General features: G+C 47.0%; 2 protein-coding genes across 8 annotated transcripts in view; both read left to right on the forward strand.

The window, feature by feature from the left end:
- SHANK3 (SH3 and multiple ankyrin repeat domains 3) overlaps window positions 1-27,102 on the forward strand; it is a 374,779-nt gene that overhangs the window by 103,435 nt on the left and 244,242 nt on the right. For all 7 annotated transcript variants that reach the window (XR_013536992.1, XM_078376774.1, XM_078376775.1 and 4 more), the window contains exons 7-9: window positions 695-811; window positions 2,535-2,612; window positions 11,210-11,276. Coding sequence is in view for 6 of the 7 variants with exons in the window: in XM_078376774.1 (XP_078232900.1) it covers window positions 695-811; window positions 2,535-2,612; window positions 11,210-11,276 (262 nt within the window). In the remaining variant the exon portion in view is untranslated. The remainder of the gene's footprint in view (window positions 1-694; window positions 812-2,534; window positions 2,613-11,209; window positions 11,277-27,102) is intronic.
- Window positions 1-27,102, forward strand: part of LOC144583276 (uncharacterized) — a 266,744-nt gene that overhangs the window by 80,714 nt on the left and 158,928 nt on the right. The gene's annotated exons all lie outside the window — the stretch shown is intronic.

Below are 27,102 nucleotides of genomic sequence, written 5' to 3' on the forward strand. Positions count from 1 at the left end.
TCCTGGGGTGGAGGCACCTCTAGAGGCAAGAGAGGAGAGCTCAGGGCATTATTTATTTATTTATTTAAATATTTTATGTTCTGCCTTTCTCCTGCAGGATGCAAGGTGGCTTACAATATTAAAAGAAACAAACTTAAAAGGAAAAAAAATAATAATTGCAATATTTAAAAAGATTTAAAGAAAAAAAATTAAAACTCAAAATTAGAGTGATATTAAAAACACAAGTAAAACAAAATAAAATGATTCTTTAAAAAAGGGACATTGTCAAAGAACAGAGTAGTCTGGACTTCAAGCAAGCATCTTAATATTCACCAATCCCCTTGCCCTGGCCCCCAGGCCAACGAGTCACTGCTGCTATCCAGGATTTGGAAGAGTGACTCTTTGGACTACATCTTCCAGCATCCTCACCAGTACAGGCAGAAGCCAGGCTGGTTGGAGGAAGCTGGGTGTTGCAATCACCAAAATTGCCTCGGATAGCCCAGTGGCGTCGCAAAACATGTTGTTTGGAAGAATTAGGGGCAGGGGTGGGTGGCCCCCTCCAGCACCTTCCTTAAGTTCCATGGGGGGAATGGTCACGGGGGGGCCAGGCTCTGAGAGTTGGCTTTTGCACCCAGGGCTCACCTGTTGCCCCCCTCCCCTTGTTCTCTCCGTTTCTCTTCCTCCCGCCCCTCTTGGCCCTTCCTGCCCGGAGCAGGCCTGTCGATATGGACACGTCCAGCACTTGGAGCACCTTCTCTTCTATGGGGCCGACATGACTGCACAGAATGCCTCTGGGAACACAGCCCTCCATGTCTGCGCTCTCTACAACCAGGTGAGACCCCTCGGTCAGTGAGCGTGGAGCTGCCTCTCAGCTGTTGTTTTGTCACTGCATTTTGTTGTGTCTTTATTCACTGATTTGGTTTCCATCTCATTTTCGTCCTGTTAGAGGGATCTGAGGCAACACACACACACACACACACACACAAAATTGCAGACATCTGTAAAATAAGTCGTCTACAAGAGGTAGGGCTTTCCTCATGGTGGCTCCATCTTTATGGAACCAGCATCCAGAGGAGCTCTGCCTGGCTCCCTCCCTGTTGATATTTAGGAAGCAATTAAAGACACTCGAGCCTTCAAGAGTACATCACATTGAAGACATCGCTTTTCAGGGAGGCTTTCCACACCGACCCTGGCTGATCACCTTCCCCCTCACTTTTTCTCTCCCATCCTCTTCTTCCCTCCCTTCTTTTCCTCCATCTGCTCTGGATGTGCTGTCTGGTTTTTTTTTTTAAAGGATTATTATGGCTGGTTTTAATGTTTCTGGTTTTATTTTTGTTTTCTATTAGATGTGTTGTAACCTGCCCAGAGTAGTGCTGTGACACTAATGGGAGTGAGGTACAAACTGAATAAATAAATAATAAAATCCTTAGATGAATTTGAAATAGTCAGAGGAGCCTCCATGATGAGGAGTGCCTTGATTCTTTTTCCAGGAAGCCGGAGGTAAATCCTAGTAGGTCATGACTGCTGCCTTGTGCTCCATATGGGTCCCCTCCTGGGCAGCTGCCTGACCAATTGTAGGGAGCAGCAGGGTGAGAGCAAGGGATGCTCGTTGTGCTCCCAGATGTTTGGCACAGTCCAGCTCCCAGCCCCATCATCTCCTCTTAAAGCAGGAGTAAGGAACCTGTGGCCAAATCCAGCTGTCTTGGGGTGCCATCCTGCTCCTTGGGCTTCCCAGACGGCCACAGCTTCTTTCTCGGTTCCCTGTTAGGTGGCTTCCAAGATTTTGTCCAGAGTGTTTCCCTTTTCTTACAGCTCAGAATCCCTCTCTCCTAAGGCTCAGCAACTAGCAGGAAAAGCTCAAAGCTGCTATAGGATGGTATTTTTGTTACGACCCCTTTTGTCCCATTCATTACTAGAACCAGGATCCTCACAACATTCCTGCAGGTGAATCGTATCTTTGGTCTGGCACAGTGCCCCCCCCCCCAGCTTAATGTCCTTTTCAGGCGACTCTTGCACAGGAAACGTGTCATTCTATGCAAGAATTGTCATAATCCTGTTTTTGTGCTAGCAGGTCTTATGGAAAACATGTGAAGTAGTGACATCCAGAAGGTTATTATTATTATTATTATTTATTTTATTTCTATCCCGCCTATCTGGTCTTATTAGACCACTCTAGGCGGCTTACAATCACACAACAATACAGTTTTAAAAACATTACAACTAAACAAAGACAAATCAAGAAAGAAGTATAAAAGAAAAAAAAAGATTCTCTCATTAACAGCTCTGCCCAGATCCTATAAACTCAAGGCTGTGGCTTCCGTTGTTGAATTGTTCCCTCTCATATTTAGTCTTCCTCTTTTCCTACTTCCATCAAATTTTCCCAGCATTGCTGTCATTATCGATGAATTTCGTGAATCCTGTACAGTTGGCATTTTTCCAGAAAAAGTTGAAACAACATTTCTGAGAAATTTTTGAAGTGAGAAAAAAAACTTTCACACAGGAAAATCACCTCCCTGTTCCAAAGCTAATGTGACTCCTGTTTGTTTTTCCACCAGGAGAGCTGTGCTCGGGTTCTTCTCTTCCGTGGTGCAAGTAAAGAGATCCGGAACTACAACAGTCAGACGGCATTCCAGGTAGGAAAGCCAAGGCTCCCCCCAGCCCATCCCAGAATGGAAGCTCTTCCGTTAGTGCCTCCTGCTCCCTTTCTCAGGCACTCACGTCTTTCTCAAGATGTCAAAGGCTCTCCCTCAGGCCAACCTCCATCCATGCCATCATCCTATTCCATCTACAAAGAGAGCAAAGGAGCCTGATGTTTCTCTCTTTTTAAGTTAGAGTCCTCTTTTGCAAAGTCCTGGGCAGAATAGGGCTAATTAGGCCGAGAGGAGACACAAAGGAAAGGTATTCCTTGGCAGGGAAGGTGAGGTGGTGGTGTCATAAACAGACTAGCCATTAAGAAAGGAAAAGAACAACAACACACATTGCCTTTCTCATTAGCCTGATGCTGCCAGGTTATTGTGATTGCTCTGTTTTTGAAAACAGTTCACAGTTCTCAAACACAATGGCTGCATGCTGTGATCATGTTATGTTACTACTGTACCAGCATACCAGGAAAAAAATGGGGATATGCTTTCTGGTTCCCTCTAGTAGCCAATTCTGATATTGCACCTTGACAACACGATAATAGAAAAGACGAAACGAAACAGTGCTTCTCTTGTCACAAAGGATTAGTAAGAGAATGGCATAAAGCTTAGGGGAAAAGAGCTGTCATAATACAGTATGTCTGAAAATGCTCTAAAAGGCCCTTGAATTGTAACTTTTTAAAGTAAAGTGTTATGCATCACACTGCTTCTTATGTTGCTTTTGGAAAGTGTCTTAGTTACACCCTTCTTACGGAACTGTCACTAGTTAACGTGCAACAGTTGTATGCAGTTAGTTACTTCTAAGCTCTGGTTATGCAAAAACTCCCTCTGGGAATAAGGGACTTGAGCATCTGGCACCCACACTGGTCCAGCCAGCTTTGGCCTGTGCCTGCCCTGGGCTGACTTGAGAGGAAGGGTTGACCTGAGAGCCTTAGGTTCCAGCTGCTGCCTCGTGCTCAGAACGTAGCATGAGTTAATGCTCTCTCCTGGACTTCGGACACTCAGCTGTGCATCCTTAGGCCATGCTTGGGTTCATCTCTTGTTTCCTCTGTGCATTCTCTTGCTTTCCAAGCATTTCCCTTCCTTTTTTTGGTCTCCTTTCACTTCCCATTTATAGGTTTGTTCATTTGTTTTGGGGTGGCCAAACAGAGTCCATACTACAGGTTTTCCCCCAAAGCTGTGTTTGCATTCCTAGCAATCCGCCAGCCCCCTTCTTTTTCAGCAAAAGGAGGAGAATTGCATCTCTGGAAGCCTCCAGAAATTAGATACCTCTCAGGACTCCCCTGCACCATTTAACATAAAAATTACCAGTTTTTAAAATTAGGTTTCTAGCTATTTAGAGTTTTTGTCTAGTTTCACTCAGCCTTTTTGGCAGTCTGTGTGACTCCCGGGTTTATGTGTGTATGTTTGTCTCTGGGGCAGAAAATTGGCTGCAGACTTCCCAAAGGTGCCTGTCCCTGGTTTATATTAGCATCAATGCACTGTTTTCTTCCATCCAGAAACGTCCAAGAAGGGAGCTGTGCTTATCTGTTGCAGCAGAAATGATGAAGGGTCCTGTTGGGCCTGAAAGACTCACCAGTTTTATTTATTTCTCCAGATGCATGAAGATGTCAGCTGGGCACCAGGAAAGCTGATGCCAAATAAAATTGGTTAGCCTTTAAGGGACCACAAGTCTCTTTGCTGACTTTTCCCCCTCTTCAAAGTGGCTTTGAGAACAAAAAAGAGATAAGAAATAAAGGGTGCTGAGAGATCAAAGGGATCCAAGACACCCCTTTTTGCATGATTAGGGAAGGAGAGTTTAAATTATGGAACCCATAATTTGCACTTTCCAGAAGAGCTGTTTCACAGGCAGGAGCTTTGAGTTCTCTGGGCGTTTTTTCACACATTGGTCCCATCAACAGTTTGATTGTGATCTAGAGCACTGGTTCTTAACCTTGGGTTACTCAGGAGTTTTGGACCGCAACTCCCAGAAGCCTTCACCACCAACTGTGCTGGCTGGGGTTTCTGGGAGTTGCAGTTCAAAAACATCCGAGTAACAAAGGTTAAGAACCTAGGATCTAGAGTATAGTTCTGGGGAAAGACAAAGCCTAACAGATGAGATGTTGCTATAAGGAGGGCAGGAAGTGGTAAGAGAAGGGAAATAAAACTCTGATTTCTCAGCCTTGGGAAGAATGCAGCCCACCTCCCTTTCTTGAGCTACTGGAGGAGGCAAAATCTGCTGGGCTACTGGGCTCCCCCTCAGTGCCCAGAGCATGGGACTGATATGCCCAAGGAAGCTTCTGGGGGGCTCAAGCCCATCCCAGGAAGGTCCACTAGAGTCCTGAAGGAATAGGTGTAGCACAAAACTGATCCATCACATTGCTAGGGATCTGTGCTTGTTTTTTTTTTGTTTGTTTTGTTTTTTGGTCCTGACACCTGTCCCTCTTTGGGTGCCAGGAACCCTTTTCACCATTCTAGTGTGGTGTCTTGAAAATGTGAATAGGGAACGAGAGTTTCCAAGGCAGATCCAGAGGGCACTCGAGCCAGAACAGGCTACATATGGGCACAGAAAACATTTGTGCCATAAGCCACATGAGATCCCTAAGGATATTTCAGTAAAAAGGTAAAGGTTCCCCTTGACAATTTTTGTCCAGTCGTGTTCGGCTCTAGGAGGTGGTGCTCATCCCCGTTTCCAAGCCATAGAGCCAGCGTTTGTCCGAAGACAATCTTCCGTGGTCACATGGCCAGTGTGACTTAGACACGGAACGCTGTTACCTTCCCACCGAGGTGGTCCCTATTGATCTACTTGCATTTGCATGCTTTCGAACCGCTAGGTTGGCGGGAGCTGGGACAAGCGACGGGCGCTCACTCCGTCGCGTGGATTCGATCTTACGACTGCTGGTCTTCTGACCCTGCAGCACAGGCTTCTGCGGTTTAGCCCACAGCGCCACCACGTCCCTATTTCAGTGACCTCTTGGAAATGCACACTCTGCACTGTCTCTTTCAGTGAAAACATGTGGATTAGTATCTTTGGGAAACACCACAGGTGACAGGCCGCCTTGAAAACTAGCTGAAGGGCCCTTGTATCTTTCTGATTTCTTCAAAGCCCTCTTTCCAAAGTAGAATTCGAGCCCTCCTCCTGTGCTTTTCCCCATGAAAATGGTCAGTGACTCCTGGAGGAGAGAGAGCAATCCCTCAATCTTCCCAATGCCAACTTTACTGGAAGGAGGGGGGGGCAGGGTGTGGGGGGGCCCTACCACCACCAGGCAGTTTTGTAGGGATGATGCTGAGGAGCAGTCCCTGGGTGTGTGTATGTGTCTCACTGATGTGGGAAGGACTGCACTTGAGAGGCTATCCCTCAGCACCACTTCTGTGTTGGCATGCGGGCAGAGCGAGTGACACGTCAAGGGCTATTTCTGTCACAGCCCTTTGTCAGCAAGACTCCTGTGGGAAGGAGGGAGGTGGCTGTTCTTTGCCAAGCAGGGAGCTTTACGACTCCAGAGAGAGAAGCCCAGCCCAGCCCAGCCCCCTGTTTCCCACCCCACAGGACCCAGAGAATGGGCTGTACAGCAAAGCAGACATCGGCTGGAGGTGCCTTCCTAGCTGAGACCTGGGCAGGGAGCGAAGGTGTAATTACATTTGCAGGGGAGGGGGGGTGGAGGGGGGACAGAAATTGGCAAGTCTGGGTTGGGGAGGCACCTTCTCACCTGCTTTCATAACAGAAGTCAATCCTGGGAATTCTGAAGAATCATAAAACAAACATTAACCTGAAAGCTGCCGTCCAACTAAAAGGTCTCAGGGCATGTGAAGAGTGACTCATTTCTCTCTCACAGCCAGACTGTGTGGGTCAGAGGATGTGATCTGCAGATAAACTTGTGCTATAAAACCCTCAGTTTTAAACGTTTGCAGAAAAAGAGGCTGGCAAGAAGTAGTGAATAAATTTGAACATCCCCATGGACCTGGTGCTTTGCAGGGGATAAATGGTGCTGAATTCCTGGCTCTTTATAACACCGCTCAGTTGGTCCGGCTTTAGGCCAAAGGGTTTGCTCCTTTCTCTGGAAATGAATTTTTTTTTTTAAAAAAAAAATTGTGAAATAGGAAGAGGGGTAATGGATCCTTTATGTTTTGTCTACAGATGATTTTCTGCACCTTTTCTCTGTTTTTTGAAGGCTTTATTAGTTCTGGGGACATGAACAGTACTGGGTAGATTTATTCTCATCAGTAAAGAGCTCTTGACAAGACACATTGTCAAGGAAGCTGAAGATTCTTTATGCCCAGTATGTCACCATTACTACAACAGAAGTCCTTGGCTTTTTAAGAAGCAAAGAACAAACAAAACAAAACCCCACCCCACCCCAGCCTACATATAGAGCAAGATCAAAAAGCAAAGCAAAAGCAAAAGCGTGCTGCTTATATACCACCCCATAGCACTTACAGCACTCTCTGGGCGGTTTACAAGTTAATTACGCAGGCTACGTCCCCCCCCCCCCCCAAGCAAGCTGAGTACTCATTTTACTGACCTCGGAAGGACAGAAGGCTGAGTCAACCTGGGATTGAACCTTCGGTCGTGATCGGAGTTTTGGCTGCAGTACAGCACTCTAACCTCTGCACCACGAGCAGTTCTTCAAAAAGATGCAACCGACCCCTCAAATGCTTCCGATCCTTAAAAGTCATGAAGCAGAGCAGCCGCTTTTGTAGTTTTGTGCAACTAAGGAACTTGCACACACGCAAAATCATTTTGCCAATGGATCTGTGTCCCCAGAAGGCAGGTTGTTGTGCTCCACCGTGTGGAGCAGAACGTTGTGGCCCCCACATATTCATGCAAGAGTGTGAGACAAGTATGAGGTTCCGAGGGGGGTCTTCTGACCAGCACACTGGGCGCTGCCTGGGGATGGACCCGTTACTCACCAAGTTCATCAAGTTCCCCCTACTCCACTGTACATCAGGGGTGGGCAAACTGATTCTGCGATCCTCTGTCCCCAGGCCTATGAGGTTACCCTTTCCTCCACAAAGACATTATTTTCCTTGAGAGAAAAAAATGAGAGCTTCTGGGAAGGGTCACCTTTCTAAAGTTTAGTACTTCAGAGGACTCATTTTTCAAAACTAAAACCAGACTTCTCTCCTCTTCTGAGTTCATTTCTTGATTCCACCACTATCTGGGCCAGAATTCTCAGAAGCAGAGAGCAATTGCACTCCGTTAATTGTGCTGGTGGAGCAAATTGTTTAGGATTTGACAAGGAAAGGAGCCAAGCCTTGATTAGGAAAGAAACCTCTCTCTCTTTTTTTTAGCCCTATTGAATTGAAAGATAAATTCTAAATGTACAACTGAATGTGAGCATATCATCTGGCTTATGCATCTCTGGAGCTGCTGGCCCCTGATGCTTTCTGTTCAATTTCCCAATGTTCCTTCTTGGTAATTTAATGTGTTCTCGTTAGTGAGTTCAGTGGCTCACCTCCTCCCCTGCCTACCCTGTTTCCTCGAAAATAAGACCTAACCTGAAAATAAGCACTAGTAGGATTTTTCAAGATGTTCGTCATATAAGCCCTACCCCAAAAATAAGCTCCAGTGAAGTGAAACCCCACCCTCCACCCTTGTGCAGCAACCAGATGATGACACGACTGTATTTAAATAAATGTAGATTGTTCTACTTGAAAAAAAAAAAAGATAAAACACCCCCTGAAAATAAGCCCTAATGTGGTTTTTTGGAGCAAAATTTAATATAAGACCCTGTCTTATTTTTGAGGAAATATGGTCTAATGGCTGTTTCTGGATCTGTCCATTTCTGCTAATGCACGATATGCTATCCTGTGAATTTACATCACTGACAGCAGCATTTCACGGGCTTCTGCCTCAATTTCATACTTCAGATCAGGTTGGAACATCTCAGATCTGTTACAGTTCCATATTATCACAAGTAATCATTAACCTCTCATTGGTTGTCCCTCCTCTCCACCTATGGAGAAACCTTTAGGTCTCCAGGGAAAAGAAAGAGCTGAATATAGTTTAATTTCCCAGCTATCAACACCATGGTCTAGAGGAGCTGTTTTGTGTGGATATGGCCACACTGGGGTGAGATGGCAGTCAGAAGATATTCATGTGATGTTGTGTTGGAGCTTTGGCAGGAGGATCAGAAGGAATGTTTGTGGTCCAACAAGCCTGTGGAAGAGGAGGTGGGGAGATGACCACTGCTCCAGTGTCAAGTGCTGAATTTCTCCTTCATGTAGGAGTCAGGTCAGAAAGCCTGACACCTGGATAAGTTCCTAAGAGCCCTATAGATCTGTATAGACCTGTAGGGAAAAATCAGAAGCCTGTGTTCATCACAGCTGGCATTTTCGCCATTTAGGGTTAATCCCAGAATGAAGCTGTATAGCCGTTCCCAATCATATCAAAATTCATCTGAATACAAGGTACATGTTTTTCCATTGTTGCAATAATTCCAGGCAATACCAGATTGTCTATTTCTGCAACCTTTATTCATCTAAATTGCTTCTATGCACAAAAACTTCAGAGTTCTCGAAAAGATGTAACATAGAAGATAAAGGCCGCCTAGAGTAGTCCACCACGACTAGATAGGCAGGATATAAATTAAATAAATAAATAAAATAAATAAATGTTTCAGTTAAACAGAAATCATGCTTATAGCTATGAAAAAACTGTAGGCACAATATCTGTGAGGTTGATATCCAGTATGTGTGTGTGGTGTGGTGTACTGTGTGTATGTGTTTCTTGTCTCCCTGCATTTATATGCCTCTTGGTTATTTAGATTTCCCTTCAACTGTAAGCAACTGACTTTTGCTTGTGTAGTAAATTTCTGATCCCTAGAAATTGTCAGATTTTTTTCAATGGAAATCTCTAGTGCTTTTCTGTGGGTGGCAGAATATGACTCCCATAACCTACGGAGCTGGCAAGTTGCCCCTATAGTGGGTAACATCCGTTGTTTTCACTAACTGGATCCTTGCACCTGTGGGAATAGAAAGCTGCTTGGGTACCATTTTAACAGTAGGCAAAATGCCGTGGACATAAAGTGCTGGTACACCAAGTTCGTTAGCTACCAATTTGCTCTCTCTGCACTTTAGGACTCTAGGAGGGTTTTTTCCTTCTCCATTGTTTTGCATTTCTTCTCATTTTTTTACACATTTGACTATCAGCTATGAAAGAGGTTATTTTGCAAGGCAGTGTTATGTATGGTGTATAGTATTGTTTGTAGTGCTTTGCACTAATCGGGCAGACTAAAAGTTAAACAAACAAACATATAAACAAACAAACAAAAACCAAAAAAAATCAATCAATCAATCAATCAATCAATCAATCAATCAATCAATCAATCAATCAATCAATCAATATGTGGACTTTGGTCAGCTGGGGAGCTGCTGATTGTTTGTAGTGGCCTTTAGTAAACTGCAGTTTAAAGCACAATGCATGCTTTCACAGCTGTGTTTTTCCACACACCCCTTAATTATTTTTAGCACTCTGTATATACCCACAAAATTTCACATGTTGGTATGGGGATTGGAAGCTGAATGATCCTGACCCAAACCCGTCACTTGGTCCAAAGTGGCCGGCTCTCCTTCATGGCAGCTCTGGCCAAGATGGGCCATCAAGAGCTCACAGGAGAACACGCTCTCTGTTTGGTGGAAGACTTTGCTTCGCTCTTGAAGTTTGTCTGCACCTTTCCTCTCGCCCGTACCTGTGGTGGCTGCCTGATGTGCCTGCAATACCCCCTAATGTAACATTTTTTGCTCAGTGTTGAGGTGGCACCAGAGGCTTGGGAAAAGTGGGGCTGCTCCTCCAGCCACGTCTCTTAGTGCTGTCATAGGAACTAGCACTCCAAGAGGTTTTCTTTCCCGCTTCTCCTGCAGTCACAACAACGCATAAAAATGCGTTGTTCTCTGTGGACATATCTGCCTGCTCCCTCATCTCCAGAAAACAGTTTCTTCTTTGCAGGTCTGTTCCTTACCCCTCAAATGCATGTTTGTCTGTTGGATAGTAATTTACAGAGAAATCTTTTCAAGCCCTTCTCTGTACTCATGCAGTGTCTGAAGGAGGTTCAGCTTTGGCTGTATGCAGAATAATTTGGCATTTTAAAACCAAATCCTGACTCAGCTTTCCTCTCACTTAAGAACAGAGTAGCTCAGAAACCATGATGGAAACAAATGGGTAGGGACTTAGTGAGGGGGTAATGTGCAAAATTCATGAAGGGATGAAGGAGAGGGGAGAGTTACTTGATCCTTCCTTCTTGCACTGAGTTAAAATCTCTCAATTGTATGTTCATAGGGCAGGTGGGCCTGGCTTGAGGCCTGCAAAATAAATAATAATCATGTGCTGCCAAGTCAATTCTGACTTACTCAGAAGTGGTTTCCCATTCCCTTCTCCTTCTGGGGGTGTCCTGGGATTGTGCAGCTCGCCGCCCAGGCTGGCTCTTCCCCTTAGGGAGTACAAGTGGGGGGAATCGAATTCCCAGCCTCTGGTTCCACAGCCAGGGACCTCAACCCCCGAGCTCTCCAGCTAGCTTAGGCTTGTAAAAGGGCAGTGAGAAATACGTAAACTCAGAAAGAGAAGTGAGGTCTCTGCAATCCCTCTCAGACGTTTGCCTTCTCTCTTCCTCTTCCAGGTGGCCATCATTGCGGGGAATTTTGAACTGGCCGAAATCATCAAAACTCACAAAGAATCCGATGTTGGTGAGTGAGAGCCTGTGGTGATACTCTCCTGGTGTAACTGACTGAGGGGGACTTGGCCGTATGGGGAAGGGGGTGGTGGGGAGGGCCAAGGAGCAATGAGCTTTTGAGAGGCTGCAGCGGGTGTGTGTGTGTGTGTGTGTGTGTGTCTGAGTTTCCGTAAGAATAGGATTAGCAACGCCCTCTTCTAAGAAAACCTTCCATTTCAACATTTGTGGTGCCCTACACATTGGAACGACACGTGTCATTCTGAGAACCACCCCCCTTTAGCAGCACTGTGGTCGGCTTGGCAGATTCCTCCCCCCGAGGATGATGTGCTTCAGATGGAGGGCTGTGGAGATGAGCATGAGGCTCCATCTGGCACCCAACCCCCAACCAGCCCAGGCAGATCTTGGCACATCCAGAGGAGACTGTTTCCTCCCAGATAGAAACGAATCCTCAGAGGAAGGACACCCATCCCACCCCCACCCCAAGAATGGCAGCAGGTCGAAACACAACCAAGGCAGCATAACCATCTTCAGCCAACACATTCCTCCTGCTGCCACCAATAGCTAAGTAACATCAGATGATGCAAGGGAGATAAAAACAGAGGCCTAACTAACATCCATGCCATGCTGTGGAACAATATCCTGTCCTAGCTGGCTCGAAAACTTTGCTCTGCCATCTAAGTGTTCCTTCCTAGTGCTTGCTAGACCACCAGCCAGCCGGAGCTGGATGGCTTCTTGGCTATTCCTCTGCCTGTTCCCTGGCTATAGCATTGATTTGGTAAGGCCTAAATTTATGAGAGGACTCTGGCTGACATTCTGACAGTTCTTTGGATTGGAACAAGTCTTTGGATTCTAGTTATTGGGCCCCCAAGGTCTTGGTCTGGCTTGGCTTTGGAGCTCCCTTCTGCATTTTACAGGGACTAACTCTTCTCTGAGAAGTACTGGTGGCTTGAATGCAGGACAAGAGTGGGGAGACAGTAAAGGAGCCTTTTACGAGCTTTTTAGTTCCAACAGGAGAAAACAATGGCAGGAGATTGGACTGGGTTTTCTAAATCATTAGTGAAAGTTTCACATAAATGGGTATAGTCCTTAGTTTGAAAAACCACATCTTTAAGCCATGATAAAAGCCAGGGAGGACTGGAGGTGCTGTATCTGCCTGAGCTGAGAGAAGAAGCTGCAACTTCCAGCTTCCTTTGCTGTCCCATGTGTCAGGATGCACTCCAGCTGAAGGGTGTGTCCCACCTACTGTAGCCCCATGAGGGCTCTGTGCTTCAAACTGAACCAACTCCCCACTTATACACTGGTTTGGAAAACCTGCCACCCAGACACTGGGACTGGTACGTGGGAGCTTCTCACACTGAGGGATACGTTTAAATTAGTTAACATTGACTACTATGCTTTTACAGGCCCAAACTGTTCTGAAGGACAGAGCCGTTGGCTGCATCCAGGCATGCCTGGGTCTGAGTCTCTGAGTTTCATTGTTTTAGAGCATTGCCTCTGATGGGCAGGCATAGATAAAAAGGCATGCATGCAGTCCCATTGATGACCGTGGACGGAGAGGGGGAGACTCCAGGAGTTCACAGGGCCCAATCATTCTACTCCCATTGTAGGCTAGACGAGAAAAAAAGGGGACAGGAAGACATTGGAAGTGTCTGGAGGTCCACTTCTGACTTCGTTAAAACCCCCTTTTTAGGGTGAAGGGCTGGGAGGTGAGCAGAAGCTGAGGTGTAAGTGGAGGGCCACCTCCTCTCCTTTCTAAAGAGAAAGAATCATCACTCCAGGAGGATACCAGGAAAACAAATATCGATTTGTGGGCCCATAGAGATCATTTTATATATTTGAAGATTTGAGGACAGCTGGTGGGATCCAGATGGGGCTGGGAGATAGATAAAATTGATGTTGGGGACTGCATGTGGCCCACAAGCCATATTTGGGGGGGGGCGGGGGAGGGATGGGCAGTGAACAGTCCTGTCTCTCTCAGGGTAGCAGAATATTGCTTGTGCAGAAGAAAGAGGCTCTGGCTGGCTTATAGAGAGGAAAACTGATAGCTTCCCGCATGGTTATCAGGCACTGAATCAGAAACTGGGGGCAGGATGAGAGAGAGAGAGAGAGAGAGGGGCCTATTAACAAATGAAAGGGAGATTACATTAATAAGAATTGTCAAATGGCTCCACTACCAAAAGGACCTTATTTAATTTTGTTTCGATATGAGGATTGTGGGGGTGGAAGGGAAGGGAAGGGAAATGGAAGGGAAGGAAAAGCCTTGTGGAGGCTTAAATTCCATTATAGGCAGAAATGCTGGCCATGTGGAACATGACCACAGAGCCAAGTAGGTCAGATAACTCTGGGGAAAGAAAGTGGAGGCCAGATGGCTGACCCCAGTAAGCCAAGGGCATTGGTGAAGGGACAACCCGAGGAGTCTCTGGAAAGGGCCTCCGAAATGCCAGCAGAGAACTGGGATTAGTCGCTGAAGAGCAGAAGCCTTGCTGAGATGCTCCAGGTGGCTGGGCCTCATCCAGCCTGAGGCTGTACATCCTCTTCCAGGTCCTTGGAAGGTGGATGCAACTCGCAGAATCCCCGTGGACCACACTGGCTGAAGAATGCTTAGGTTTCAGCTGAATGTTAAAAGGACGTAAATCACATTTAATTACATCAATCAACAATAAAGAAACTGACATGGTTAGAAATATTCTATACCTTGGTTAAGCCATCAGTCCAAATGGAGATTGCAGCCAGGAAACCAGAACACTGAGACTCAGAAGAGCAGCAGTGAAGGAGTTAGAAAATATCGCCAGATATAAGGATGCCTCACTGGGGACCAAGGCCAAGATCATCAACACTCTTGTATTTCCGATCACCATGTACAAGTGTGAAAGCTGGACAATAAAGAAAGCTGACAGGAAAAAAAGATTTGAAATGTTGTACTGGAGGAAAGCTTTATGGATACGACACCCTAAAACACTAGAAAGATGAACAAATGGGTCTTACATTAAATCTAGCCTGAACTCTCTCTATCCTTAGAAGCAAAAATGATGAATCTGAGGCTGTCATGTTTTGGATATATCATGAGAATCCCTGGAAAGGACAAAAATGCTTGGAAAAGTTGAAAATAGGAGAAAAAGGAAAGAACCAAATGTCAGATGGATTGACTCAAAGGAAGCTTTGAATTCACAAGACTTTGAGCAGGGCTGTTAGTGAGCAGACCTTTTGGAGATCACTGATTCATAGGGTCTCCAGAAATTGGGAAGTGACTTGATGGAATGTAAGAACAAGTCGAACAACAAAAGCAGAGTCTTGAGGAACAGCCACTAGAAAAGAAACTAAAATAGCCAGAGACTCTGGCTGTTACTGCTCAGCAGGAGCATGCAGTAAGTCTTCAACAGCCGTGATGACAGGGCTCATCAAGAGAGTTCTAGGCTCCCACAGAAACATCATTGCCAACTCTGAACAGGTAGGCTCCCTTCCCCAAACTTTCACTGTTTCACTTATCCAGCTAGCAAGAAGAAACTCCATCTTCCAGAGCAATCTAGCTCTGATTTCCAAGTGCTAGTGACAGAATGTATGAGGGAGTAGCCAGTCTCATCATGCTTGGCTTATGAGCCTCCAGAGGCAGCTGACTAGTTGCTACTGATACCATAATGCTTCACGAGACTGTCCTGAGTCTGCTTTTTCACACTCAAAAATGCCTTCTTCTCCATGTTTGTTTTACAAGCAATCTCCCTCACCTTTGTGTGTCTGTGTGGGTTTTTCTGAGTGTAAATAAGCCAGCTATCCAGTCTGATTTCTTCTTGCATGTGACATTTGGCCATTTTGATTCTTGCACCCAGGCCAATTAGTTGTGCTTGATCTTTTCCCGCCTCCAGACCTGCCCTAGCTGCAGTGGCAGAAGGCTTCTTGTGTTCCATGATGGGCAACCCTAATTGCTGCTCTCGGCTGCCAGAGAGGAGCCTTATTCCTCACATGACCTCTGTTCTCCTTGTCTTCCATGAACTGGATCTGAACACTGCTGTTGCCTGCCAAACTGCTTTGGAAACACACACATACATCCATACAAATGAAACCCCCCAACTGACCTCTCACTTGAGTGGTGCCTTTTCTTTTCATTGGTAATTAGAAGCTCGGTTCCAGCTGCCATTTAACCGGCTTGTGGATGATGTGACTGCTCTGGTGTCTGCACAACAGAGAAACTGCAGGCCAAGAGGGTCGATTTGCTTGCTGTCTTCCAAAAATCTTCCAGGAATCCACTCTTGCTCCCCACTCCGCCTTGCACTGCCCAGCTTGGACTACTTCCCAGTCTGCTCCATCTGGAGGATGCTGGACTAGGGAAGGCTATTCTCGGCCCTGGGAACGGCTTCCTCTCTGTAACGTTTTTCATCTAGAGATTTCCAGCGAAGTCAAAGAACATGGGCTGGCATCCCCAAGTGCACTTTCTTTTTTTCTTTTTCTGCTTTGGGAGGAAAGCTACACCCCTGCTCCTGCTCCTGCTCGTTCTTGCTTCTGCAGCACAGAAGCCTGGAGGCTGGGGGTCGGTTGTGTGTCCGTGTGTGTCCGTGTGTGTGTCCGTGTGTGTGTGTGTGTGTGTGTGTGTGTGTGTGTGTGTGTGTGTGTGTGTGTGTGTGTGTGTGATGAGAGAGAGAGGAAGAGATAGAAGGTCAGTGCTGACAGGAGTATTCACAGAGTTCTTGGTAGCAAGTTGCCCTCTGGTGCTGCCACTGGGCTTTATTTATTTATTTATTTTATATATTACATTTGTATTCCATGCATTTAGTGACCAAGCATTACTCTGGGCAGCTAGCAGCAACTAAAAGTGCAACTACTGAACGACTCTGGCTTCTGTCAGCCTCATCACATCTGGCCTCACCCCGTCTTGGGCTCTCCTGACCCACTGATGGCAGCCCCTGCATCTGCCACTTAGAGATACCCCCAACCCCTTGAGGGACTCCCTTGAGCCAGTCTGAGGGGTCTTCTTGACCCCAGAGGCTCCATTCCTTCTTAGAAGGGGACCTGAAGGCTGCATTCTGGCAGTGACAATGGATGAGGCTCAGTGGGATAGGACAAGGCCAGAGACAGGGAGCAGCTCTGAGGCTGATGTGGTGCTCCTCAGGGTGTCCACAAAGCACAGCTCAGATCGAGGCATACACAGAGGTAAGCCCCGCTGCAACAGCTTTTGAGCAGGCAAAGTATGGCTCCGTTTCGTGAAGTCACCTCAGAAGCCGAACGCCTTCCACGAGTTGCACCTACGGGTGGAATCCAGGGCCATCATGTCACCCAATTCCTGTTCATGTCCCAAGGAATCCAGTACCCTTCTTTTTTTTTAATCTTCCAGAGAGGGAGACCCTCCCCCCCCCCAAGTGCTTCAGCCAAGAGGAGCTGAGGGTCCATGAGTTCAAGGCCTTCTCCAAAGGCACATTGAAGGTTGAGGTTTCCTCATGGAAATCCATACACTTTGCTGGGGTGGAGGCACAGATTCACCTTTTTCCATCAGATTCTATCTGCTTCCATTTGGCACATCCCACTTCACATCAGATCTGTGCACCGGCTGTTGTTTCATCTGGATGCCTTCTTGCGGTCTAATCGGGTTGGGACCCAACATTTCTAAGTCTCACTCTCAATCTCAGTCTTAGTCGTAGTCTAGTCATATCTATTAAATGTATTTGCCACTTTTCTGCCATTCAGGGCTCTCAGAATCGTCAATAAAAACAGATATAAAAGCCTTTTTTTAAAAAAAAACAGTTTTACAGATAAAAATCCATAGTGAATAGAAGAGTTTTGGTTGAGCACCAGAAACTCAGCAGGAAGCAGCCTGGTTTCCTGTGGGAGGGATTTCTGTATTCAAGATGCTGCTCTACAGAAAGCCCCGACTCTCTTCCTTGCCTGGGGAAGGAAAGGCACCAGGCTCCCATCTTTTCTCTTCCTGGGATCTCAGGGCCAGTGGCAGTGCTGGAGGTCAGATCGAGGAGTGGAGTGTCCAAAGTGGCTCTTCCATCTGCCCTCCTCAGAAAGAGGAGGAAGTGAGTCCGCCAACCGAGACTCTAATGCCTGAATGCCAGCACAGCGGAGTGCCTTGAGCGGTCTGTGGCCAGCTCTGGATTGCAAAAGCCAGGGCACACAGTATAACCCATAGAACTCATATTGCAGTAAGACTGAGTTTGGGATACAAGACCCAGTCCTAGCAGAACATTCAAGGCAGAAAGCACGGCAGTGCAAATGGGAGCAGCCCAGCCCAGCCTCCCTGCCTTGACTCCACCGTTTATTCTGGATATGGAAATGTTGCCCCCAAGGCCCCGTGGAGGTGCAAATTGATGGTAGTGGTAGTTTTCAGAAAGATGTGAACTGGACAGGCAAGCACATGGACATGCCTCAGTGAGCCCTGTTGTCATGGCAACCTCTGTGATTCATTTTGCTGCAAAAGTTTTTTAAAAAAACTTTATTCTAACATTTATTCCTAGCAGTTAACAGGCTGCTGGCTGCATTTTGGATCAGTTTTTAAAAACATTTTTCCAGGTCTCCAGGGCGTGGGTCTCAGTTTCTAAACCCAGTTTTACAGCCGTTCTTGTCCAGGAGGGGTGGGCTGGTGGTGTGGCTGGACAAGGCCCTGAAGAGAGTTGAACGTACTGCAGCAGGGCCGGTTCAAGCCAGGCCCCCACATCGTGAGCTTGATTCTAGGCGGGTGTGTGTGTGTGTGTGTGTGTGTGTGTGTGTGTGTGTGTGTGTGAGAGAGAGAGAGAGAGAGAGAGAGAGAGAGAGAGAGAGAGAGAGACTAAGCATATTAACCTGGATCAAGGGTGGGGGTTGCGTAGTCAGCAGGCTGCCTGCAGCCCAGGGAGCTGTCCTCATTGCTTCTGGGGTCCTCGGAGCCTCCACCCTTAGCAAAAAATAAATAAATAAATAAATAAAAATAAAAAAATTACATATACAGTACGGCACCTCCTGAAGCCTCCAGTGTCATAGCTCTCTGAAGCCAAGTGCCTCTCTCACATATTATTTAACACACACCCGCACACACATACACATGGACACATCCATTTTCAGAAAGAGAATTGACCTTCTGTCTCTTGATTACACTGAAAGGGGCTGATAGCTGTTCAGTGGGTGCAGGCGGTGGTCGTGGGCAGGGTCGCTCCTGGTTGCCCGACCTTGAGGGGACTGACTGAGGTGAGATGAGATGGACGTCAGGTTCACTCTCTCCAGCTGGGGAAGGGCTTCAGGACTCGCCTGTGCAAAACCCCAGATCCACAGACTATCCCCATTTCTACTGACAGGGTAGATGAGGGTGAAGCTGAGAAGGCTGCTGCCCCTCCCCAAGTCCCTCTGTGCCTTCTGTGTGGGTATAGGTGAGGAATGGAGTGGAATGAATGATGGTGAGCTACCGCAGCCCTTCCTCCTACCTACCCCAAAGCCAGCCTCTCTGGTGCTGTGCAGGTTGGACTCAACCAGCAAGGCCATGGGGGGCCTGGCCAGGTATCTTGGAGCTGACTGGGGGGGGAGGGGCCGAAGTTGAGCTGCCTCCCTCCCTAATGTGATTGGACACCCACCCACCAGGCCCAGTCTAAGGGGTTTCTGAGCTCATCCACAGCCAGAAATCTGGCATTCTATGAAAACTCTCTCCTTTCCTGTCTGTATTTGGCCCCAGACATCCTTTTAATGCTTTCCCAGGATTTCCTGCTTAGGGCAAGTGGGTCCAGTGGAAGGGAAGCCCAGACTTGACAGCTGATGGTCAATACCTTCCGCTTCCATCCCTTTGCTTTTTCACGCAATGACAGCTCCTTCATGTTGAACATCTGACTGAGCTGAAAATGGCCTCCTGTGGCTTCTATGCCATCACACATGGTTCTCTGCTCTCTCTCTCTCTCTCTGTGATATTGTGTGTGTGTGTGTGTGTAGCTCCTTGCCACCTGCCAGTGGTACTGCCCCCCACCTGCTTGCCTCCAAAGAAGCTGGTCCTAATTAGACTGCGGCAAGAGGGACTTAACAGCTCATTTCCCCGGCTCGTTTTGAATAAGCTCATGTGCGTTGCTTAAGGCTAACTCAAGAGGAGCCTCCCACGCTCCAGCAATGAGGGTGGCAGCCACAGAAGCTGGCTGGGGGATCAGTTCCTTAAACAGACCTATTTGCTAGGAAAATGTGGGATGTTTGTGGCACCTAGGAAAGAGCGCTGTGGAGACAATGCCTGTAGCTCCCCACACCGCTGGCACCAAAATGCCTTCCTCTCTCCCTTGGGCTCCTTTGGCTCCTGCCTCCAGGTCCCTGTCACAATGTGAAGAATAGCTAAGATGAGGCTGGAGGCATGATGGTTCCTGGTGCATGTGTCGATGAGGTTGGGGGCTGGGACAGAGCCCTGGCACCTCTTTGTTGAGCTCTATTGCCCTCTCTAGGGAGGCGCTGAGGAGGTCAGCTCTGTGACCAGGATGATTCAGGTCAGAACTGCTATAACCTGCAATCTCTCTCTCTCATCCCTTGCTTTGTCTTCGCAGCTGGTGCCCACCTGCCCTCCCAGCAGGGCTGCCTCCTGTCCTGAAAGAGCTTCTCTTAGCCTTTCATCTGATGTTCCTGCTTCCTTCCTTCCCTCTCTGTTCAAAACACCTTTATAACTTGATGACCTGGCCTTTTTCACTGCCAAATCCTGCTCCTCGTGGCTTGCTTTTGCATCCAAAAGGTGCTCCGGAGTAGAGGCTGCCAGGGCATCCAAGTTGGCAGCAGCATCTGGCCAGTGAGGCAGGAAACATGCCAGACCACCAGGTCCTGCTGTCACCGGCTGAGATGTTGAACCAGGGGCTTTTTCACCCTCAAAGCAATAAACACTGCAGCCCAAATAGGACAAACACAGCAACAACATTTGCCTATCTTATCCTAGCTGGTGCTGCTGTCAAAGTTCCCATTTTATGGGGATTTTTAATCCATTTCAAAATGGTGATCTCATGTTATCCTCAGAACAGCCTTGTAAGGTAGGTCAGGGTGGGAGGCAGCAGCCTGCTCAATCCCTTGCAGGTGGTTTGAGTGTGGATTTCCTGTATCAAGTCCCAGGATTCTAGTTGAAAGCAGAGGTGGGAAAGAGGGAGAAGGCAGAAGGGAGGACCTCTGAGCCTGACTGGGAAGGGGTTGCAGTGACCCATCCTGTGGCAGAGGGGAGGGTGCCATGCCCCATGCATGGTGAGGGGAGCAGAAGACCATTTTCTCTGAATCTTACCTGTGATCTACCTTTTCACATAATACCTGGAGATAATGGGGGATGTAATCCCACCCTTTCAGAAAGCACCAAGTCAAGGAAGGGTGGTTTTGAGCACCCATGAAATGAAGAGGTATGAATATGTGCACGGAACGTTCTTGGCTTGGGAAGAGCCCTCTTTACAGGCAAGGAGAGCGATGTTGTCGGTAGCGGCTGGTGAGAGACCCCTGACCCAATCTTGTGCCAGCATTGGCCGTGCCCATTTCCGCCGGGGTCTCAGGTGAGACCAAAAGAAGCTTGGGCATTAAAATCTTCATCCAGGGGATGCCCCAGCAGCACCGTTGGCTTTGCTGTGCTTTGCAAAACTACTGTCATGAATTCTGGGGGTACAAGATGCTTCAACGAAGAGGCTGGAGCTTTGGAAAGGTACTTTTCAGACTCTCAGTTCCAGACCACCAGTGGTCATATTAGTTGGTGCATTCTTGGAGTTCTAGTCCAAAAATGTAACTTCCTGAAGCCCTGAGGTGCTCTCCGCAACCCCTTTTTTTAAGGGGACACAAACTAGCTGCTATTGTCTTGAGGCAGTTCCAGCTGCTCAGCTCCAATGGACTCAAAATGAGGCTGGCAGGAGCCCCTTTGGTTGCCAGAAGCAGACGCGACACCTTGACAAACAACCAACGAGGGGTCCGACAGGCCCTTAAGCATTTCCCCAAAGCGGGTGACGAGGTGGTTGCCTTTCACCACGAGATCCCCACATGAGGCAGGAGTCTCTTTCTTTCCCTACTGGGGGCTCTGGGAGGTGATACTGAAGTGCTGGCCGCCTCTCCAGGGAGATGGATGCGCTTCAAGGCCTCTCATGACACCCTTCCTCTTGTCACAGGTATTCACTTCCGTGAGCTTAGTTCTTTGGGGGTAGCCATGGTTTCCCCCTTCTTTATCAGATGATGATGATGATGATGTCAACAATGATGATGATGTCAACGCTTCATCAGGAGCTCCAGCCTCTTCCCAGAGGGAAGCGGTCCTTCCTTTCTGGAACCAAGTAGGGGGAGGCTGGCTAGAGTTACTCAGTGGAACGGGGAAGCACTCTGCCTATGTTCCAAGGCAGTCTTTCTCCATTCTTTGCATGCCCCCCTTAGGGAATTCTGCTGAAGCATTTGACCAAAGGCTTTGGGATTGGGGAGCTAAGTAATTTGGACCCATCCAAGATCTGGTTTATACCTCGGAAGGGTCTCCCATCCCCTCAAGCAAATGTGAAGCTGGCATGTATGTAGACAAATGCTGCTTAAAAGGCCTTGAAAGATGTCTGCTCTAAACTGGAACATGTGAGTGATAACTGGATCAGGCCAGCCGGCAGAGTTCTAGAGCAGGAAAATACAGATGCCTGAGAAGCCATCCTGCCCTACTTGGTTTTGTATCAAAGCTGAACACCTTCTGGCCTGAACTGCTGCTCAAGATCAAAGTCCTTGCTAGCGTTTTAAGCAATTCAGCATATCTGGTTTGTGAAAAAACGTGGTACTTGATCGTTCTACTGCAAAACTGCCTTTGCAATGAATAGGAAATCAGTGAGAAACTAGCTCACATTTTTTCAGTCAGGGTTGTGCAGAAGACAGCTCCTCCACCTCCACCTCTTCTATGAATAGGTTTCATCTCCAAGTTAGACATAAGCAGACCTGTGAAAAGTTTCTGCACAGGAACTCCAAGCAGAGATCTGCTGCCGGAGGGTGTGGGGGGCGTGCAGGGGCCCTTCTGGGAGTTACGGTGCAAACAAAGCAGGAGCTTTTCTGACCTAGAGATTTTGTTTGGCCAAATCTAGCTCTACATGCGGTTACTAATTTGTAGTACCTGCCCTCCTTGGGAAAGCTAAGATTGGATAGAGAACCTCCTTTACAGCCTCTCATAATGCTGTAAGTTTTTGGAGGGGGCAGCAGGGTGGTTGGCCAAAGATATTGATCTGCAGGAGAGACAGGACAGGGCATGGCATGTTCTTTACAAAGCACATGGATGGAACGTCCTGTCTCAAGAGGTGGTGACAGTCCCCCTCCCTCCCTGCCTGCCTGGCACCAGCTATGGGTACATATACTCACATAAAGAACTGAACCCCATCTTGCCTGGGATCACGCTCAAAGATGTCTTTAAAAGGGGATCAGTTATCTCTGTGGAGGCTTCTTCAATATCCTTTTGTCCATCAGTTGCCATAGGACAAACAAAGGACAGGTGAGGGCAGTAGCCCATTTCATGTCCTTCTTGACTTCTCGGGGCACCTGAGGAGGGATGGAAGGGATAGGCTGCTTGCTTTAAGGTCTGATCCAGGTTGACCAGAACCAGCCTCAGGCCATTTTGTAAGGGCTCTGGGAGGGAGCCTCGGTCCTTGGGAGGGGACACAGAGGCCTTGAAATAAACTCCAAGAATCACATCACCATTCATCTGACAGCAGAACAGATGTGCCAGGTTTCCATGACTACGGGGAGGCTCACAAGCCCTTGTAATTGGTGTGTCTGTAAGACAAAAGTTGCAGATGGGAGAAGAAAAATGAAGAGTGGAGCCTGGAACTGGATCTGTGCCAAGCTGGACTGGGGTGGGGGTTGGGAGCCTTTATCCTCATCCAAATGGGTACAAAGCTGCCCCTGCTTTCTGTTCATCCCTGCTACCTGCAGCTTTCGCCGCATCACTGGCTGGGGTTTTGAGGCCACCTGCACCCTCACCTGGTAGTAGGTGCCCCAGAGCCCAGTGGGATTCATGGGAGAGAACATGTTCCCATGCACCTTAATGGACCTTTCTCTTTCTGAGGAGAAACAGAACGTAGCAGAGAGTTGGGAGCAATTTATGATTCACACTTCCTTGGACAGGACCATCTGGGGGCCACACCTCATCGGTCAGTGGCGAAGGCTTTGCCTGACTTTGCACCTCAGGTGTTAGGGAAAAAAACCTGAAGCAAACACACATGGTTCCTCACATTTAAGCAGGTGGTGTGTCGAGCAGAATGGCTTTCAGCTGTGCTTTCTTCCTGGCCTAGTGATTTCTTGGCCTAGAAATGTTCAGACACTCAATCTCCACCTGAAATCTGATTTGCTCTTGAGAGGACAGTGGTGTCCACCCTATTGATGGAATGGAGAGATTGGTCCCACCCATGGCAATAGTACAGCAGGAGGGTAAGGCTGGGATGGAGCAGGGGGAGCCACCGTTGCTGCTTCCGAATTTGTAGGACATCTTATTAGCATTGTGTAGGTGAGAGTGTGGACTTCCTTAGAGGTGTCGCATTCTCTACCACCGGCCTCCACTACAGGCAAAAAAATCACATCTATAGACACTTCCATGTTCCCTCAAATCTGTGGGCAGTTGGGGAGGAGGGGGTGGTTGCTGTATGCAATTTGGCTTTCCAAATCTTGGGGGCAGTAGCTCCCATTGTCTTGGCCAGCTGGCTGAGGTATTCTGAGTCTTGTGCTTGAAAGGGGCAACTTCAGTACCACAAGCAAGAAGGATCTTGGAATCGTCATAGATCACAAGCTGACTATGAGCCAGCAGTGTGATGCAGCTACAAAAAAGGCAAATGCTATTTAAGGATGCATTAACAGAAATATAGCCCCCAAATCCTGCAAGGTACTAAATCCTCTCTATTCGGCACTGATTAGGCTCCATCTTGAGACACCACACTTCAAGAAGGATGCTAAAAATTGGAACCAGTTCAGGAAAGGACAACAAGGATGATCAGGGGGCTGGAAACAAGCCCTATGAGGAGGAAAGACTGAAAGAACTGGGCAACTTTGAGAAAAGAAGATGGGGGGTAGCACATTTCAAATATTTGGAAGGTAATCCTAGAGACCATTCACAGATTGCTGCCTTGTTGTGATGAAGGGGCTCAAGTAATTCAGAGAAGTTCTGAGCTATGCCGTGCAGGGACACCCAAGACGGACAGGTCATAGTGAAGATTTCTGACTAAACATGATCCACCTGGAGCAGGAACTGGCAAGCCACTCCAGTATCTTTGCCAAGAAAACCTCATTAACAAGAACAAAAGTCTAAAAAAATAAGATGCTGGAAGAGGAGCCCTTCGGTGTCCAACACGCTACTGAGGAAGAGCGGAGGACAAGGACAGGTAGCTCCAGAGCTAATGAAGTGGTTGGAACAAAGCCGAAAGGACGCTCAGCTGTGGACGTGCCTGGAAGTGAAAGGAAAGTCCAATGCTGCAAGGAAAAATACTGCATAGGAACGTGGAATGTAAGATCTATGAACCTTGGGAAGCTGGATGTGGTCAAACAGGAGATGGCAAAAATAAACATCGACATCCTGCGCATCAGAGAACTAAAATGGATGGGAATGGGCAAATTCAATTCAGACGATTAAATCATATCTACTATTGTGGGCAACAATCCCATAAAAGAAATGGAGTAGCCCTCATAGTCAACAAAAGAGAGGGAAAAGCTGTACTGGAATACAGTCTCAAAAATGATAGGATGATTTCAATATAAATCCCAGGCATACCTTTCAATGTCACAGTAATCCAAGTTTATGCACCAACCACCAATGCTGAAGAGGCTGAAATTGACCAGTTTTATGAAGATTTACAACACCTTCTAGAACTGACACCAAAGAAAGATGTTCTTCTGTTTCTAGGGGATTGGAATGCTAAAATAGAGAGTCAAGAGATAAAAAGAACAACAGGTAAGTTTGGCCTTGGAGTTCAAAAAAAAAGCAGAGCAAAGGCTAATAGAGTTTTGTCAAGAGAACAAACTGGTCATCACACACACTCTTTTCCAACAACACAAGAGGTGACTCTACACATGGACATCACCAATGGGCAATACCATAATCAGATTGATTATATTCTCTGCAGCCAAAGATGGAGACTCTATACAGTCAGCAAAAACAAAACCTGGAGCTGATTGTGGCTCTGATCATCAGCTTCTTATAGCAAAATTCAGGCTTAAACTGAAGAAAGTAGGGAAAAGCACTGGGCCAGTCAGGTATAATCTAAAACAAATCCCTCATGAATACACAGTGGAAGTGAAGAACAGATTTAAGGAACTAGATTTGGTGGACAGAGTACCTGAAGAACTTTGGATAGAGGCTCGTAACATTGTCCAGGAGGCAGCAACAAAAACCATCCCAAAGAAAAGGAAATGCAAGAAAGCAAAGTGGCTGTCCAACGAGGCCTTACGAATAGCAGAGAAGAGAAGGGAAACAAAATGCAAGGGAGATAGGGAAAGTTACAGAAAATTGAATGCAGACTTCAAAGAATAGCAAGGAGAGACAAGAGGGCCTACTTAAATGAACAATGCAAAGAAACAGAGGAAAATAACAGAAAAGGAGAAACCAGAGATCTGTTCAGGAAAATCAGAGATATTAAAGGAACATTTTGTGCAAAGATGGACATGATCAAGGACAAAAATGGTAGGGACCTAACAGAAGCAGAAGACATCAAGAAGAGGTGGCAAGAATAACCAGAGGAATTATACCAGAAATATTTTGATATCCCAGACAACCCAGATAGTGTGGTTGCTGACCCTGAGCCAGACATCCAGGAGAGAAGTCAAGTGGGCCTCAGAAAGCCTGGCTAACAACAAGGCCAGTTGAGGTGATGGCATTCCAGTTCAACTATTTAATATCTTAAAAGATGACGCTGTTAAGGTGCTACACTCAGTATGCCAGCAAGTTTGGAAAACTCAGCAATATCCAGAGGATTGGAAAAGATCAGTCTACATCCCAATCCCATAGAAGGGCAGTGCGAAAGAATGCTCCAACAGCCATACAATTGCACTCATTTCACACACTAGCAAGGTTATGCAGTATGTGGACCGAGAACTCCCAGAAGTACAAGCTGGATTTCAAAGTGGCAGAGGAACTCGAGACCAAATTGCTAATATGTGCTGGATTATGGAGAACACTAGAAAGTTCCAGAAAAACATCTATTTCTGCTTCATTGACTACACAGAGGCCTTTGACTGTGTGGACCACAGCAAACTATGGCAAGTTCTTAAAGAAAGGGGAGTGCCTGACCATCTTATTTATCTCCTGAGAAACCTATACATGGGACAGGAAGCAACAGTTAGAATTGGATATGGAAGAACTAATTGGTTCAAAATTGGGAAAGGAGTACGACAAGGCTGTATATTGTCTCCCTGCTTATTTAACTTATATGCAGAATGCATCATGCAAAAGGCTGGACTGGAGGAATCCCAAACCGGAATTAAGATTGCTGGAAGAAATATCAAGAACCTCCGATATGCAGATGATACCACTCTGATGGCAGAAATTGAGGAGGAATTAAAGAACCTTGTAATGAGAGTGAAAGAGGAGAGTGCAAAAATGGTCTGAAGCTCAACATCAAAAAAACTAAGATCATGGCCACTGGTCCCGTCACCTCCTGGCAAATAGAAGGGGAAGATATGGAGGCAGTGACAAATGTTGCCTTCTCGGGTTCCATGATCACTGCAGATGGTGACAGTAGCCACTAAATCATGAGGCACCTGCTTCTTGGGAGGAAAGCGATGACAAACCTAGACAGCAGAGACATTACCTTGCTGACAAAGGTCCACATAGTCAAAGCTATGATTTTTCCAGTAGCGATGTATGGAAGTGAGAGCTACACCATAAATAAGGCTGATCGCCGAAGAATTGATGGTTTTGAATGGTGGTGCTGGAGGAGACTCTTAAGAGACCCCTGGACTGCAAGGAG

Source organism: Pogona vitticeps, chromosome 5 (assembly GCF_051106095.1).
Source record: "Pogona vitticeps strain Pit_001003342236 chromosome 5, PviZW2.1, whole genome shotgun sequence".
Lineage (NCBI taxonomy): Eukaryota > Metazoa > Chordata > Lepidosauria > Squamata > Agamidae > Pogona > Pogona vitticeps.